This window comes from Carcharhinus amblyrhynchos, unplaced genomic scaffold (assembly GCF_965287045.1).
Source record: "Carcharhinus amblyrhynchos unplaced genomic scaffold, sCarAmb.v2.hapA chromosome_104, whole genome shotgun sequence".
NCBI classification, from domain to species: Eukaryota; Metazoa; Chordata; class Chondrichthyes; order Carcharhiniformes; family Carcharhinidae; genus Carcharhinus; species Carcharhinus amblyrhynchos.
In genome coordinates, this window is record NW_027649844.1 from 289,659 (window position 1) to 304,011 (window position 14,353).

At 47.8% G+C, this 14,353-nt stretch overlaps 1 protein-coding gene across 14 annotated transcripts in view; it reads left to right on the top strand.

Moving 5' to 3' along the window:
* Nucleotides 1-14,353, top strand: part of LOC145338595 (uromodulin-like) — a 113,263-nt gene that overhangs the window by 60,017 nt on the left and 38,893 nt on the right. For 3 of the 14 annotated variants that reach the window (XM_080182967.1, XM_080182963.1, XM_080182968.1), the window contains 4 exons: nucleotides 5,126-5,175; nucleotides 12,130-12,274; nucleotides 13,845-13,921; nucleotides 14,015-14,173. The exons of 4 other annotated variants lie outside the window; for them this stretch is intronic. In XM_080182967.1, coding sequence (XP_080039093.1) covers nucleotides 5,142-5,175; nucleotides 12,130-12,274; nucleotides 13,845-13,921; nucleotides 14,015-14,173 — 415 coding nt within the window. In that variant the 5' untranslated portion in view covers nucleotides 5,126-5,141. Of the gene's footprint in view, nucleotides 1-3,953; nucleotides 4,654-5,125; nucleotides 5,176-12,129; nucleotides 12,275-13,844; nucleotides 13,922-14,014; nucleotides 14,174-14,353 lie in introns of those variants that run through there. 7 more of the 14 variants (XM_080182966.1, XM_080182965.1, XM_080182971.1 and 4 more) reach the window with 4 other exon arrangements.

Sequence of the window (14,353 nt, forward strand, 5' to 3'; positions counted from 1 at the left end):
GGGCCTGTTTCTGCACTGTAGGGTTTCTATTCTATTCTAATGTGAGATGCTGATTGATTTTCACCCGTTGAGATGGGCAAAGAACATCAAAGTCCCTGTGTGTAACATTAAAGTGAAACACGGTTGGTGAAAGTGTCTGGGATTAGCTGTGGGAGCATTTGTGTGGGACCATTGCCCAACACTGACACATGAATGAGCTGTGTGGGGTATAATCTATGAATACTCAATGATTCCCAATGTGCCCAGTTAGATTGCCTCTATATCTATCCCTGCTGCTGAACCTCTCGCAGCCCAGAGTTGTGCTTTCTGACCCGAGAAATCTCAATTGCCTACACAAATGAGTTTGCAGGTGTTATCCTTTTTTTCCCCCTATATTTACTTAACTACTAAAATTCAAGCAGCACCGTGCAGCGTCCCAAACTCAATCCTGTACAACACATAAAGATAGAGAATAGAAGCGTAGACAGGCCAGTCTGTGGTTCAAATGTGTATTACAGTTCATTATGACTGTGGCTGTTCATCAAATGCAATATCCCTACCCTACCTTCCCTCCCATATCCCCTTTATCCCTTTGTCACCATATCTAATTTATTTTTGATATCACCCAACGTTCTGTCCTCGACTACATGCCGTGGGAGTGAATTCCACACATTCACCACTCTCTGGGTGAAGAACATAAGAAATAGGAGCAGGAGTAGGCCATCTACTTATTGAGGGATTGAGTTTAGGAGTCGGGAGGTAATGCTGCAACTTTATAAGACCCTTGTCAGACCCCACTTAGAGTACTGTGCGCAGTTCTGGTCACCTCACTACAGGAAGGATGTGGCAGTTATTGAGAGGGTGCAGAGGAGATTTACAAGGATGTTGCCTGAATTGGGAGGCATGCCTTATGAAGATAGGTTGAGGGAGCTCGGTCTCTTCTCCGTGGAGAGAGGAAGGATAAGAGGCGACCTGATAGAGGTTTATGAAATGTTGAGAGGTATAGATAGGATGGACTCTCTGAGGCTTTTTCCCCGGGCTGAAATGGTCGCTACGAGAGGACACAGGTTTAAGGTGCTGGGGAGCAGGTACAGAGGAGATGTCGGGGTAAGTTTTTCACTCAGAGGGTGGTGAGTGAGTGGAATCGGCTGCCGTCGGTGGTGGTGGAGGTGAACTCACTGGGGTCTTTTAAGAGACTTCTGGATGAGTACCTGGGATTTAATGGGATTGGGAGTTACAGATAGTTCTATGGCTTGATAGGTATGGATGTGATCAGCGCAACTTGTGGGCCGAAGGGCCTGTTTGTGCTGTAGTGTTCTATGTTCTATCTAGCCCTTCGAGCCTGCCCCGCCATTCAATAAGATCATGGCTGATCTGATAGTGGATCAGTTCCACTTTCCCGCTTTCTCCCCAAAACCCTTAATTCCCTTGTCTATCAGAAAGCTATCTACCCGTGACTTAAATATATTCAGGGAGGTAGCCTCCACCACTTCAACGGGCAGAGAATTGCAGAGACTTACCACCCTTTGAGTGAAGAAGTTCCTCCTCAACTCTGTTCTAAACTGCCCCCTCCCACCTTTATCTTGAGGCTGTGCCCTCTAGTTCTGTTTTCCTTTCTAAGCGGGAAGGATCTCTCTACCTCTACCCTATCCATCCCCTTCATTATCTTGTAAGTCTCTATAAGATCCCCCCTCAGCCTTCTAAACTCGAACAAGTACAGACCCAGTCTATTCAATCTCTCTTCATTGTCTAACCCCCTCATCTCCGGTATCAGCCTGGTGAACCTTCTCTGCACTCCCTCCAAGGCCAATATATCCTTTTGCAAATAAGGGGACCAAAACTGCACACAGTACTCCAGTTGCAGCCTCACCAGTGCCCTGCACAGTTGCAGCAAGACCTCCCTACTTTTATCTTCTATCCCCCTCATTTATAAAGGCCAACATCCCATTCGCCTTCTTGATCACCTGCAGACTGGGTTTTTGCGACTCGTGCACAAGGACCCCCAGGTCCCTCTGGACCGTAGCATGCTGCAGCTTTTTGCCCTTTAAATAATAATCCCTCCTACTATTATTTCTACCAAAGTGGATTTTCTCCTCATCTCAGTTTTCCTCGCGTTAGCACTGCTGCTTCACAACTCCAGGAGCCTGGGTTCGATTCCTGGCCTCGGGTCACTGTGGAGTTTGCACATTCTCCTCGTGTCTGCATGGGTTTCCTCCCACAGTCCAAAGATAGACAGATTAGGTTGAGTGGCCATGCTAAAGTTGCCCCTTAGTGTCCTGCGATGCGTAGATTAGTGGGTAAAATGTGTAGGGATGTGGGGGTAGGGCCTGGGTGGGATTGTGGTCAGTGCAGACTCGATGGGCCAAATGGCCTCTTTCTGTCCTGTAGGATTTCCGTGGTTTTTTAGCCCTTCTCCTCAAACTGTGACACCTTTTCCAGGAATCCCCCGAAATGGGGAATATTCTTCCTGAATCTACTCTGTTCAGCCCTGTTAGTGTTTTGTAATTTGTTATGAGGCTGCCCCTCAGTTCTCTAAACTCCAATGAATGCAATCCTCATCGACTGAGTCTCTCCTCGTATGACATTATTCCACATTCGCCAGCGCAGAACTGTTGTGGGTCCATCGCCATCGATGGGGACCTCGACACCATTCTGAGGCTGGTTGCGGTGTGTCCGAAGATGACCGATCAGGGCTAATTCGGGTACGGAATGTCCTGGCACACATCAGACAGACTTGTGTAGACACTGTAGATGTTGCGCTGGTCGGCTCTGGACTTGCGCAGCTCGCACTTAAGCTGTGTCTCAGCAAATACACCTCGCATCGTGAGCTTGACAGCCCTTTGTGGATGAGGCAGCGCCAGGTTTTGTGCCAGCGTTTCCCAGGTGGTCGTGTCAACGTCAAGCGACTTCAGGGAGGCTTTGAGTGAGTGTCTTTGAAAGGTTTCTTCTGCCCTCCATGCGAGCGTTTTCCAGCAGAGAGTTCCCCAACAAGGAGCTGCTTGGGTCTGACGTACGGGTGACGTGACCTGCCCCCCGGGTCTGCACTCATCAGCAGTGTGTGTGGGCTGATGGTGGACTTGCTCCAGAGAGAACTCCAGTGTCTGGTACTTTGTCTTGCCATCGGATATTCTGCGAAGACAAGTCACGTGGAACTGATCGAGCTGTCTTGCGTGCCTTCGATACACAGGCATACAGGAGAGTAGTGAGTATCGCGGCGCTGTAGACCTTCAGTTTTGTTGCTGGGCTGATTCCTCGATGTTCCCACACAGTGGAGCGCAGTCTACCGAAAGCAGAACTTGCCTTAATTCCGCAGTTAACAGTGCAGAACAGAAACCATGTTCACCTCCCCAGGGAGGGATTTCAGAGACGATACACTGAGGAAGCTACCCCTACAGTCTGGGGCATTGAAATCATGCCGGGGACCTCACTATGTTGTGTGCTGTGGACATATAAACAACCCACCTGCTCTTTCCCTTTGCTGATATTTATTTGCATGTGTTGCTAAACGTGAACCTATTCTGATCAACAGCAGCGAGCTCGGAGCTGAACAGCCCAATGTTCTCAGTATGTGTTTAACCCCTGACACACACACACACACACACACACACACACATAGACAGAGTCAGAAACACACACATACACACACACACACACACAGAGTCAGAAACACACACACACACACACACACACAGAGTCAGAAACACACACACACACACACACATAGAGTCAGAAACACACACACACAAAACCCACACACACAGAGTCAGAAACACACACACACACCGCATACACACATACAGACCACACACACACACACACACACATGTACAGACCACAGACACACACACACATATACAGACACGCACACAGAAACACACACACACACACACACAAACTCGATATTCTGATCCACCTTTCCCCTCATTTCCCTCGGTGCCTTTAGCCCCTAGAACTATTTGTAATTCCTTCTTGAAAACACGCAATGTTTTGGCCTCAACTACATTCCCCAGCACCGAAACCACACCTTCACCACCTTTCTGGGTGAAGAACCTTCTCCTCGCTTTAGCCCAGAAAGTTTTGTCCATTTATCCTCAGAGTAAGACCCCTGAGTTTGCAGAGGCTGGACATTTTCAAGGCCAAGGACTGCTTCAGTCGCTGAGGAGTGACAAGCGGTACTAAATATTGTCCAAACATCAGCAAGCATCCTCACTCCTGACCTTGGGCTGGAAGGTAGTCATCAGTGAGGCAGCTGAAGGTGGATGGGCCTCGGACACTACCCTGAGGAACTCCTGCACTCATGTCCTGGAGTGAGTGATGAAGGGGAATAAAATGTGCAAACATTTTCTCCTGAGCACTGAGTGTCTATTCAAACAGAACAGCAATTCTCCAACACTGACACAACACAGACCAGAACAAACTCAGCCGAGAGTACATTCACTCAAGTTGTTGAAACTGAGTGGATTATGGCGTATGGAACATAATGTCCCCATTGGTAATATTCCAGCCAAGCAGCAATACTGACAGGTCTCACGTCACTAACACCTAATGAGAGATTGTGGTTTATCAGGGAATGACAACTCTCAAAACAGATAGTACCTGTCCATTGAGGAGGAAGGAGTTGGACGGAACTCACTGTCTCTCTCACACAGCGAGACACTGCCTCAGGAGGGTCCGGTAAGCAAGTGGGTTTAAAATGGACTTTTATAACAAGCTGAATTCCCTGTTAGTGTCGGGGGGGTTTACGATAATGGAACCTGGGTAGGATCGCTCTCGGTGTGGGCTTGAATAGCCTTTTTGTTTCCTGCATTGTAAATATTCTTTGATATTATATATCCAACCGAGACTGGGATTGAACAGATAAACAGGGAAGGATTGAAATCAAGGGATCTCTGTTTATCGGTTACATTGAAGAGTGTTGATTGCAATATTTCTCCATCCAACAGTGAAAGTGAGATGGTGAACTCAGTGTCTTTCGGGGCAACAGGTAGGGCAGGAGGTGGCATCAATTTCTACCCGTGGGGATTCAGTGAGGGAAACGTGTCCAGCTGACTCCCTTTACTGGTTGATTTGCTGTCCGAAATTTTGTGTTGGAATGGTCTCTCCCCCTCCCCTTACTCCAATCCTAACTCTGAGTTCTCCCTTCTAGAACATCGCCCAGCGAGATGAGGGCTCTGCTGCTGCTTCTGAGTTACCTGAGTGAGTCGTGCTTACGAGACACAAAATGTTCATTCTTTCACCCTGAAGATTGCGTGCTTTATCTGTTTTTATTTTAACAAAAGAATTGGGAATGCCTCACTAGAAATGTGTTCAGAAAAAATAATAATCTATCGACAGGGGGAACGGAAGGAAAGACTTTGATGGGTGATAGGAATTTTGAAGCATAATTTAAAAGGATTATAAAATTATAAAGTCATATACAGGGAAGAAGGGGCCCTTCGGCCCATCCAGTCTGTGCCAACATGTCACAAAAACATGTCCTCTGAACCATTTACCAGCAGTTGGCCCAATGCTTGGAATATTATGACATTCCAAGCAGACATCCAGGGACTCTCTGACCCCCTGGTTCTTCTCAAATCCCGGCAACAACCTTGTGAACCTTCTCTGCGCTCTTTCAACCTTATCAGTATCCTTCCTGTAATAAGGTGACCATTTGATTTCCCAGAGCATTGTGATTGCTTCAAGTCTTTTTATCCCCAGTGTTCCCATTTTTGTTTGATAGTTTTTGGGATTTTGCACTGTACTATTGTATGGAGATCAGTGTGTTTATTCAACAGTGGGCTGACATTTCCATTGTAAATAAGTTGCTGTGAAAACCCCCTCATCGCCAAACTCCAGCACCTGTTCCATTTAGAACATAGAACATGACAGCGCAGTCCAGGCCCTTCGGCCCTCGATGTTGTGCTGACCTGTGTAACCAATCTAAAGCCTATCTGAGCTCCACTATTCCAATATCATCCATATGTTTATCCAATGACCATTTAAGTGCTCTTAAAGTTGGTGAGTCCACAACTGCTGCAGGCAGGGCATTCAATGCCCTTACTACCCTCTGAGGAAAGAACCTACATCTGACATCTGTCCTATAATTACCACCCCTTAATTTAAAGCTATGTCCCCTCGTGTTAGCCATCACCATCTAAGGAAAAAGGCTCTCACTGTCCACCCTATCTAACCCTCTGATCATCTTGTATGCCTCTATTAGGTCACCTCTTAACCTTCTTCTCTCTAACAAAAACAGCCTCAAGTCCCTCAGTCTTTCCTCATAAGACCTTCCCACCATACCAGGCAACATCCTGGTAAACCTCCTGTGCACCCTTTCCAATGCCTCCACATCCTCCCTATAATGCGGCGACCAGAACTGTACGCAATACTCCAAGTGCAGCCGCACCAGAGTTTTGTACAGTTGTAACATGATCTCACGGTTCCGAAACTCAATCCCTCTACCAATAAAAGCTCACACACCGTACACCTTCTTAACAACCCTATCAACCTGAGTGCCAACGTTCAGGGATCTATGCACACGGACACAGAGATCTCTCTGCTCACCCACACTCCCAAGTGACTTACCCCAGTACCCTGTATTCCTGTTACTCCTTCCAAAGTGTATCACTTCACACTTTTCCGCATTAAACTCCCTTTGCCATTGAGGGAGAACATAGCAAGGCCCAAAGCACCCTAACCAGCATGTCTTTCGGACTGCAGGAGGGAACTGGAGCACCTGGAGGAAACCTGTGCAGACATGGTGAGAATGTGCAGACTCCGCACAGACCCAAGGCTGGAATCGAATGCTAGTCCCGGGCGCTGAGAGGCAGCAGTGTTAGCCATGGTGCCATCAGACAGGGCGAAAAGATATGAACAATATCATCGCCAGTTCCTCTTGCAGCATTTCCTTGTATTAACTCCACAATCTTCCCCACTATCTGACCAATGCAGACTAGTGATATAAGTTACCTGTTTAGATGCTTGCGGAGGGGTTTGCTGCCTGTTTAAATGTGTTCCCGACACTCCAAATTCTAATTATCGATTATCTAATTCCGATTATCGATAATCCTTCATTGGTTTCGAGAATTCTCCTTCTGTTCTGGCCGATCTGAATGCGATTACTGTCACTGGAGAGGTAGTGCTTGATAGACTAACGGGACTGATGGTGGACAAGTCCCCAGGACTGGATGGACTGCATTCCCAGGATTCTGAAGGAAATGGCAGAGGTGATAGCGGATGCCTTAGTAATTATTTATCAAACTTTGCTGGATTCCGGGGAAGTGCCGGAAGATTGGAAAACAGCTAATGTTACACTGCTGTTTAAAAAAGGTAGCAGGCAAAAGGCAGGGAATTATAGGCCAGTTAGTTTAACGTCTGTTGTTGGAAAAATGCTTGAATCCGTCATCAAAGAAGAAATAGCGAGGCACCTGGAAAGGAATGGTTTGATAGAGCAGTCGCAGCACAGATTCGTTAAGGGGAAGTCGTGTTTGACAAATTTATTGGATTTCTATGAGGATGTGACTAGTGTGGTAGACAGAGGGGAACCAGTAGATGTGGTGTTTCTCCATTTTCAAAAGGCGTTTGATAAGGTGCCGCACAAAAGGTTGGTTCAGAACATTAGGGTGCACAGAGTTGGGGGTAAGGTGTTAGCATGGATAGAGGATTGGTTGTCTAATAGGAGGCAGAGAGTTGGTATCAATGGGTGCTATTCTGGTTCACGGTTGGTGACTAGTGGAGTGCCGCAGGGATCGGTGCTGGGGCCTCAACTGTTTACCATTTATATAGATGATCTGGAGGAGGGGGCTGAGTGTAGGGTGACGAAATTTGCTGATGACACAAAGATGAGTGGAAAAGCAAATTGTGCGGAGGGTGTGGAAAGTCTGCAGTGGGATCTAGATAGGCTGAGCGAGTGGGCAAGGACCTGGCAGATGGAGTACAATGTTAGCAAGTGTGAGGCTATCCACTTTGGCAGGAATAATAGTAGGAGGGATTACTATTTAAAGGGCGAAAAGCTGCAGCATGCTACGGTGCAGAGGGACCTGGGGGTCCTTGTGCACGAGTCACAAAAACCCAGTCTGCAGGTGCAGCAGGTGATCAAGAAGGCGAATGGGATGCTGGCCTTTATAGCAAGGGGGATAGAAAATAAAAGCAGGGAGGTCTTGCTGCAACTGTGCAGGGCACTGGTGAGGCTGCAGCTGGAGTACTGTGTGCAGTTTTGGTTGCCGCTCTTACGCAAGGATATTTTGGCCTTGGAGGGAGTGCAGAGGAGGTTCACTAGGCTGATACCAGAGATGAGGGGGTTAAACTATGTAGAGAGACTAAATAGACTGGGTCTGTACTCGTTGGAGTTTAGAAGGATGAGGGGGGATCTTATAGAGACGTATAAGATAATGAAAGTGATGGGTAGGATAGAGGTAGAGAGGTTCTTCCTGCTCAGAAAGGATAGCAGGACGAGAGGGCACAACCTCAAGATAAGCGGGGGACAGATTTGAACGGAGTTGAGGAGGAACTTCTTCACTCAAAGGGTGGTGAATCTCTGGAGTTCTCTGCCCGTTGAAGTGGTGGAGGCTACCTCGCTAAATATATTTAAGTCACGGGTGGATAGGTTTTTGACAAACAAGGGAATTAAGGGCTATGAGGAAAAGTGGGAAAGTGGAACTGATCCACGATCAGATCAGCCATGATCTTATTGAATGGCGGGGCAGGCTCGAAGGGCTAGATGGCCTACTCCTGCTCCTATTTCTTATGTTCTTACGTTCTATCGCTAATATTAACAATACAGTGTAGCTGTCCCTTTAATTCACTGCTACCCTTCCCTTCTGTAGTTAGTCATGGATGTCAATTCTTGTTTTGGGATTTATCTTTCACAATGGAGTATGTTTTTTATTGGAAGTTATAGTTTATCTGCTTCTATAATGTCCACTGATTCTCTGCAGTTCTACCTTTTACCCTACTTACTGAGTACAGGTCAGCCAACTCAAATAGAACCCCAACAGTGCAGGAGGGGGTCATTCAGCCGATCCAGCTCTCTGAAAGGGAATCTAATCAGGGATTTCACTCTGCACTATCCCAGTTAACCCGTGCAGTTATCAAGGGCATTCACCCAGCCAACACAACTTCAGACATTAGGGGACAATTTAGCATGGCCAATTCACCCAACCTGCACCTCTTTGGACACTAAGGGGTAATTTAGCATGGCCAATCCATCTAACCTGCACATCTTTGACACTAAGGAGCAATTTAGTATGGCCAATCCACCTAACCCGCACATCATTGGACACTAAGGAGCAATTTAGCATGGCCAATCCACCCAACCTGCACATCTTTGGACACTAAGGGACAATTTATCGTGGCCAATCCACCTAACCTGCACATCTTTGACACTAAGGGGCAATTTACCATGTGTAATCCACCCAACCTGCACATCTGTGGACACTGAGGATATTTTTCTTTGCATGCTCATGCCTCTTAAATATCGTTGAACACTGAAGGACATTTTACCACGGCCAATCCACGTTACCTGAACATTTTCGAACGCATGCAGACATTTTCTTTCTGGATATTTCAATGAATCTGCTCATTTATTGACACCAAATTCTAATGTAAGATGACTGATCCAACAATCCTCCACATGTTTGCACACTACGGGGACAATATAACATGGCAAATCCACCCAAACTACAAAACTTTGAACAGTAAAGGGCTATTCAGCATGACAAATCCTCCACAGCTACACACTTTGGACTCTCAAAGGTTAGGTGGCCAATCCACCTAACCTGCACATCTTTGGACACTATGAATAATTTAGCCTGGCCAATTTACCCATCATACACAGATGTGGAACTAAATGCCACTTTACGGTGAAAAATTCACAGGTGAATCGGTCCTCCTTGTTGTCCAACAAGGGGCATACACGCGGTAGGTCGTACGAGTGCTGCTCTTGGATGTTGCTTTGAGAGTTGCCTCGTGCTTCACGTGGTTAGTGTAGGCTTAAACTGGACCGTCTGTCGGGCAACACGACAGCTCAGTGACTATCACTGTTTGCTGTGCAGTTACAGGGACCCGGGTCGAACCTCTGGCTTGGACCGGTGTCTGGGAGTTTTGCACATTCTCCCCGTGCTTGTGTGGGTTTTCTCCGGGTGCTCCGGTTTCCCCCCACACCCCAAAAAACGTGCTCTTAGGCTGATTGGTGTTAACAAATTGTCCCTAAATTAGACCTCCCTCAATCTGGCGCACATAGAATTCTCTAAATTTGCACCCCCTTTATTGTGGAGTCCAAGAGGCGCAGACAAAAGTCACAGATAGAAGAAGGATTGGAATGAGGCTCTCACTGAGTGTTAAAATGGGCGGTGCGGTCTTGTTGGGCCGAAGGGCCTGTTTCCTGTGCTGTGTTGTTCTTTGTATTTTGCAACCTGGACATCACTGAGCACCAAGAGTCAATTTACCATACCAATCCCTACAAGCTGCGCATCTTTGGATTGTGAGGGCAAATAAGCATTATCAATCCAACTGCCCTAAACATATATCCACTCTCAGGGTGAAATTAGCATTGTCAATCCAACTGCCCTATACATATATCCACGCTCAGGGTGAAATTAGCATTGTCAATCCACCCAACTGCATAACTATGTAAACTAAAGGAAACGCTAATATTGTCCATCCACCCAACATAAAAAAAACCTTGGACACTGAGGGGCAATTTAGCATGGCCAATCCACCCAACCTGCACATCTTTGGACACTAAGGGGCAACTTAGCGTGGCCAATCCACCCAACCTGCACATCTTTGGACACTAAGGGGTAATTTAGCATGGCCAATCCACCTAACCTGCACATCTTTGGACACTGAGGTGCAATTTAGCATGGCCAGTCTACCCAACCTGAACATCTTTGGGCACTAAGAGGCAATTTAGCATGGCTAATGACTGAGTGGGAGAGGAACAGGGTGATTGAGGGGAGAGAGACAGAGTGACTGAGAAAGGGGGGACAGAGTGACTGAGGGGAGAGGCACGGAGTGACTGAGGGGAGAGGGACGGAGTGACTGAAGGGAGAGGGATGGCGCGGAAAATCAGAGGAGGAAGATTACAATGGATCTGATCAGACACTGCTCGAGTACTGTGTGTATCTCCGATTGTCACACTATAGGAAGAATGTGATTGCAATGGACAGCGAGAGGGTGCAGAGGAGATTTACCAGGACACTGCCTGGGCTGGAGCATTGCAAATATGGAGAGAGAGGCTCGTGAGGCTGAGCTCGAGAAGAGAAATTGCACCTTAGTGTCCAAAGATGTGTCAACTCTGTGGATTGGCCAAAGTAATATTGCTCCTGAGTATCCACAGATGCGATGGTTAGGTGGTTTGGCCATCTTAAATTACCCCGTATGATCTAAGCATGTGTAGTTTTGTCTGTTCTGGCCATGTTAAGTTGCTCCTTAGTATCGAAGCAAGTGCAGTTTGGACACTTAGTGTCCAAAGATGAGCAGGTTGGGTGGATTGGCCATGCTAAATTGTCCCTTAGTGTCCAAAGATGTGCAGGTTGGGTGGATTGGCCGTGCTAAATTGTCCCTTAGTGTCCAAAGATGTGCAGGTTGGGTGGATTGGCTGTGCTAAATTGACCCTTAGTGTCCAATCATGTGTAGGTTAGTTGGATGGCTAATAAAGACAGTTAGCCCATTTTTAACCACCTTATCTCCATGTCCTGCTGCCTTCAGGGATCGATGGGCAAACACGCCAAGGTCGCTCTGCATCCTAGGGTTCATTGTGCTTCCCCCTGTCCTTTTGAGTCCCCCACCGAAAATACCTCACCTCACCCTTTTCAGCGTCAAATTCCATTTGCCGCGGTTTTGCCTCTCTGCCCAGCCTGATCATTTGTGGTGTCTCTGTTGGGTTTATTGCCGTGTTCCCATAGCCTCGGCTCCAATTGTTCATCTGGAACAGAGGGTGCTGTGTCTGAGGTGTGAGGCAGAGGGTCAGGATTTCACTGGGAGACAGATAGAAACCTGGTTCGAACAAGGGGGGTAAAGATTTGAGACTGAGTGTGTAATATTTTCAATCGGGTGGTGTCAGGAGCAGAGCAGGTGTCGAAGGCGAGGTTTTCGGTTCTTCGATAATCAGAATTCTCTTTGGAAAACGAACTGCAGATTGTATTAACATTAAACCTGTCTCTGTCTCAGTTCTGGACTCCGCACACACTGACCCTTGTGAGGATCACACTGTGCTGAGCGATACCTGGAGGAGCACAAGTTGCAGACGGACAGATTGTGTCAGCAGCGAGAGATGTGATGAACATATTCGTCCAGGCTGGTATCGGTTTAAAAGGTAGAGGCAGCGACATTTCCTGATAAACTGGGCACAGCGGGAGGAAAGGGTCAGTGTGGATACAGTCACTGCAGAGAGACTGCGACGGTCAGAGATACGAGTGCGGGGTGGGGGGGGCGTGGGGGTAGGTGGTGAGCCGGGGGTTGGTAACAGCAGTCGGTAAATTCTTCCCGAGATGATGTGAATGGTTGTTGGTGAGAAATGAGTGGCCTGCAGGGAGATTTCACACTCAGCCAGGTTGCTGTGTGTGTGGAGCCTCACGCAGGCCAGACTGAGTAAGGATGGCAGATTTCCCTCCCCATCAGTGGTAACATTCACCCCACACAAGTGCCAGGCAATGACCATCTCCAAGAAGGGAGGATCTGACCATCTCCCTCCTCCACATTCAACCATCACTGCATACTCCCCCACCACCTCCCCACACTCCCCACACCCATCCCCACCACCACCCCCACTCCCCACCACCACCTCCACCCAAACTATCACCCTCCTGGTGATTACCATTGACCAGAAACTGACCCAGGGCCCAGCCAGTTAGAGAGAACTTAATCATCTCCCCGCTTGACATTCAATGGCTTTGCCGTCACTGAATCCGTGCCCTTCAAACACCCTCCTGGAGGTTACCATTGACCAGAAACTGAACAGTCATTGATATACTGTGGCTACCAGAGCAGGTCAGAGGCTGGCAATCTGCAGAAAGGAACCCACCTCCTGACTCATAAGAACATAAGAAATGGGAGCAGGAGTAGGCCATCCAGCCCTTCGAACCTGCCCTGCCATTCAGTAAGATCATGGCTGATCTGAAGTGGATCAGTTCCACGTTCCCACCCTCTCCCCGTAACCCTTAATCCCCTTGCCTATCAAAAACCTATCAACCCACGTCTTAAATATATTTAGCGAGGCAGCCTCCATCACTTCAACGGGCAGAGAATTCCAGAGACTCACCACCCTTTGAGTGAAGAAGTTCCTCCTCAACTCCGTTCTAAACTGCCCCCCCTTTATCTTGAGGCTGTGCCCCCTAGTCCTACTGTCCTTTCTGAGCAGTAAGAGCCTCTCCACCTCTTTCCTATCCATCCCATTCCATCATCTTATACGTCTCAATAAGATCTCCCCTCATTCTTCTAAACTCTAACGAGTACAAGCCTAGTTTATTCAGCCTCTCATCATAGCTCAACCCCCTCAACTCCGGTATTAGCCTAATAAACCTCCTCTGCACTCCCTCCAAGGCCAAAATATCCTTGCGTAAGTGCGGCAACCAAAAATTCGGGACAGGCCAGGACAGGACAGCTCGATCGACACGCTAACTACAAACATTCACTCTCCACCACCAACACATAGAGATGGCGGGCTGAAGGGCCAGCAAAGTAGATGAAATGGAAACATTTGGAAAGGACATTGGGTAAATGCTGGAAGGAGAGGTGTAAAATCCAGTGGGGAGAAGAATGGGAGGAGACTGAGACAACATTGGGTAGATCATTCACAGGGGCTAGCAGGGACACAGAGGACTGAATGGCTCTCTATCCCAGCTGTATCCCTCTGTAATTTTCTGTCTCTGTGATTGTTGTTCCAGTTCTGGAGGATGGAAGATTCCGGAGTTTCGGGCTGAAGTGGGACACTGCTCCACAGGATCTCCAGGCTGGTTACAGGGTAGAGTCAGTCTTTACAATATCAGATTTACTCTCACTGTCCAGCACTGTTCACATCGCTTACACTCTCCAATATTTATACACCTCATTTCAGGACCGCATCCCACCCTGGAACAGGGGGAAGTACAACGGACAGTTTGTTTTAGCTGGCATCCCTGCGGCTGGTGGCAAGAGATAAAGATTAAAAACTGCAGCAGTTACTTTGTCTATGAGCTGAAACCGACACCAGGCTGTAACGCTGCTTATTGTACAGGTACATTGCTGTTTCAAAATGACCCAGGAGGGTGAGACTGGATATACCGGGACACTGACACACCCAGTGACTGAGGGGGAGAGTGACGGAGTGACTGAGGGGGAGAGGGACGGAGTGACTGAGGGGGAGAAGGACGGAGTGACTGAGGGGGAGAGGGACGGAGTGACTGAGGGGGAGAGG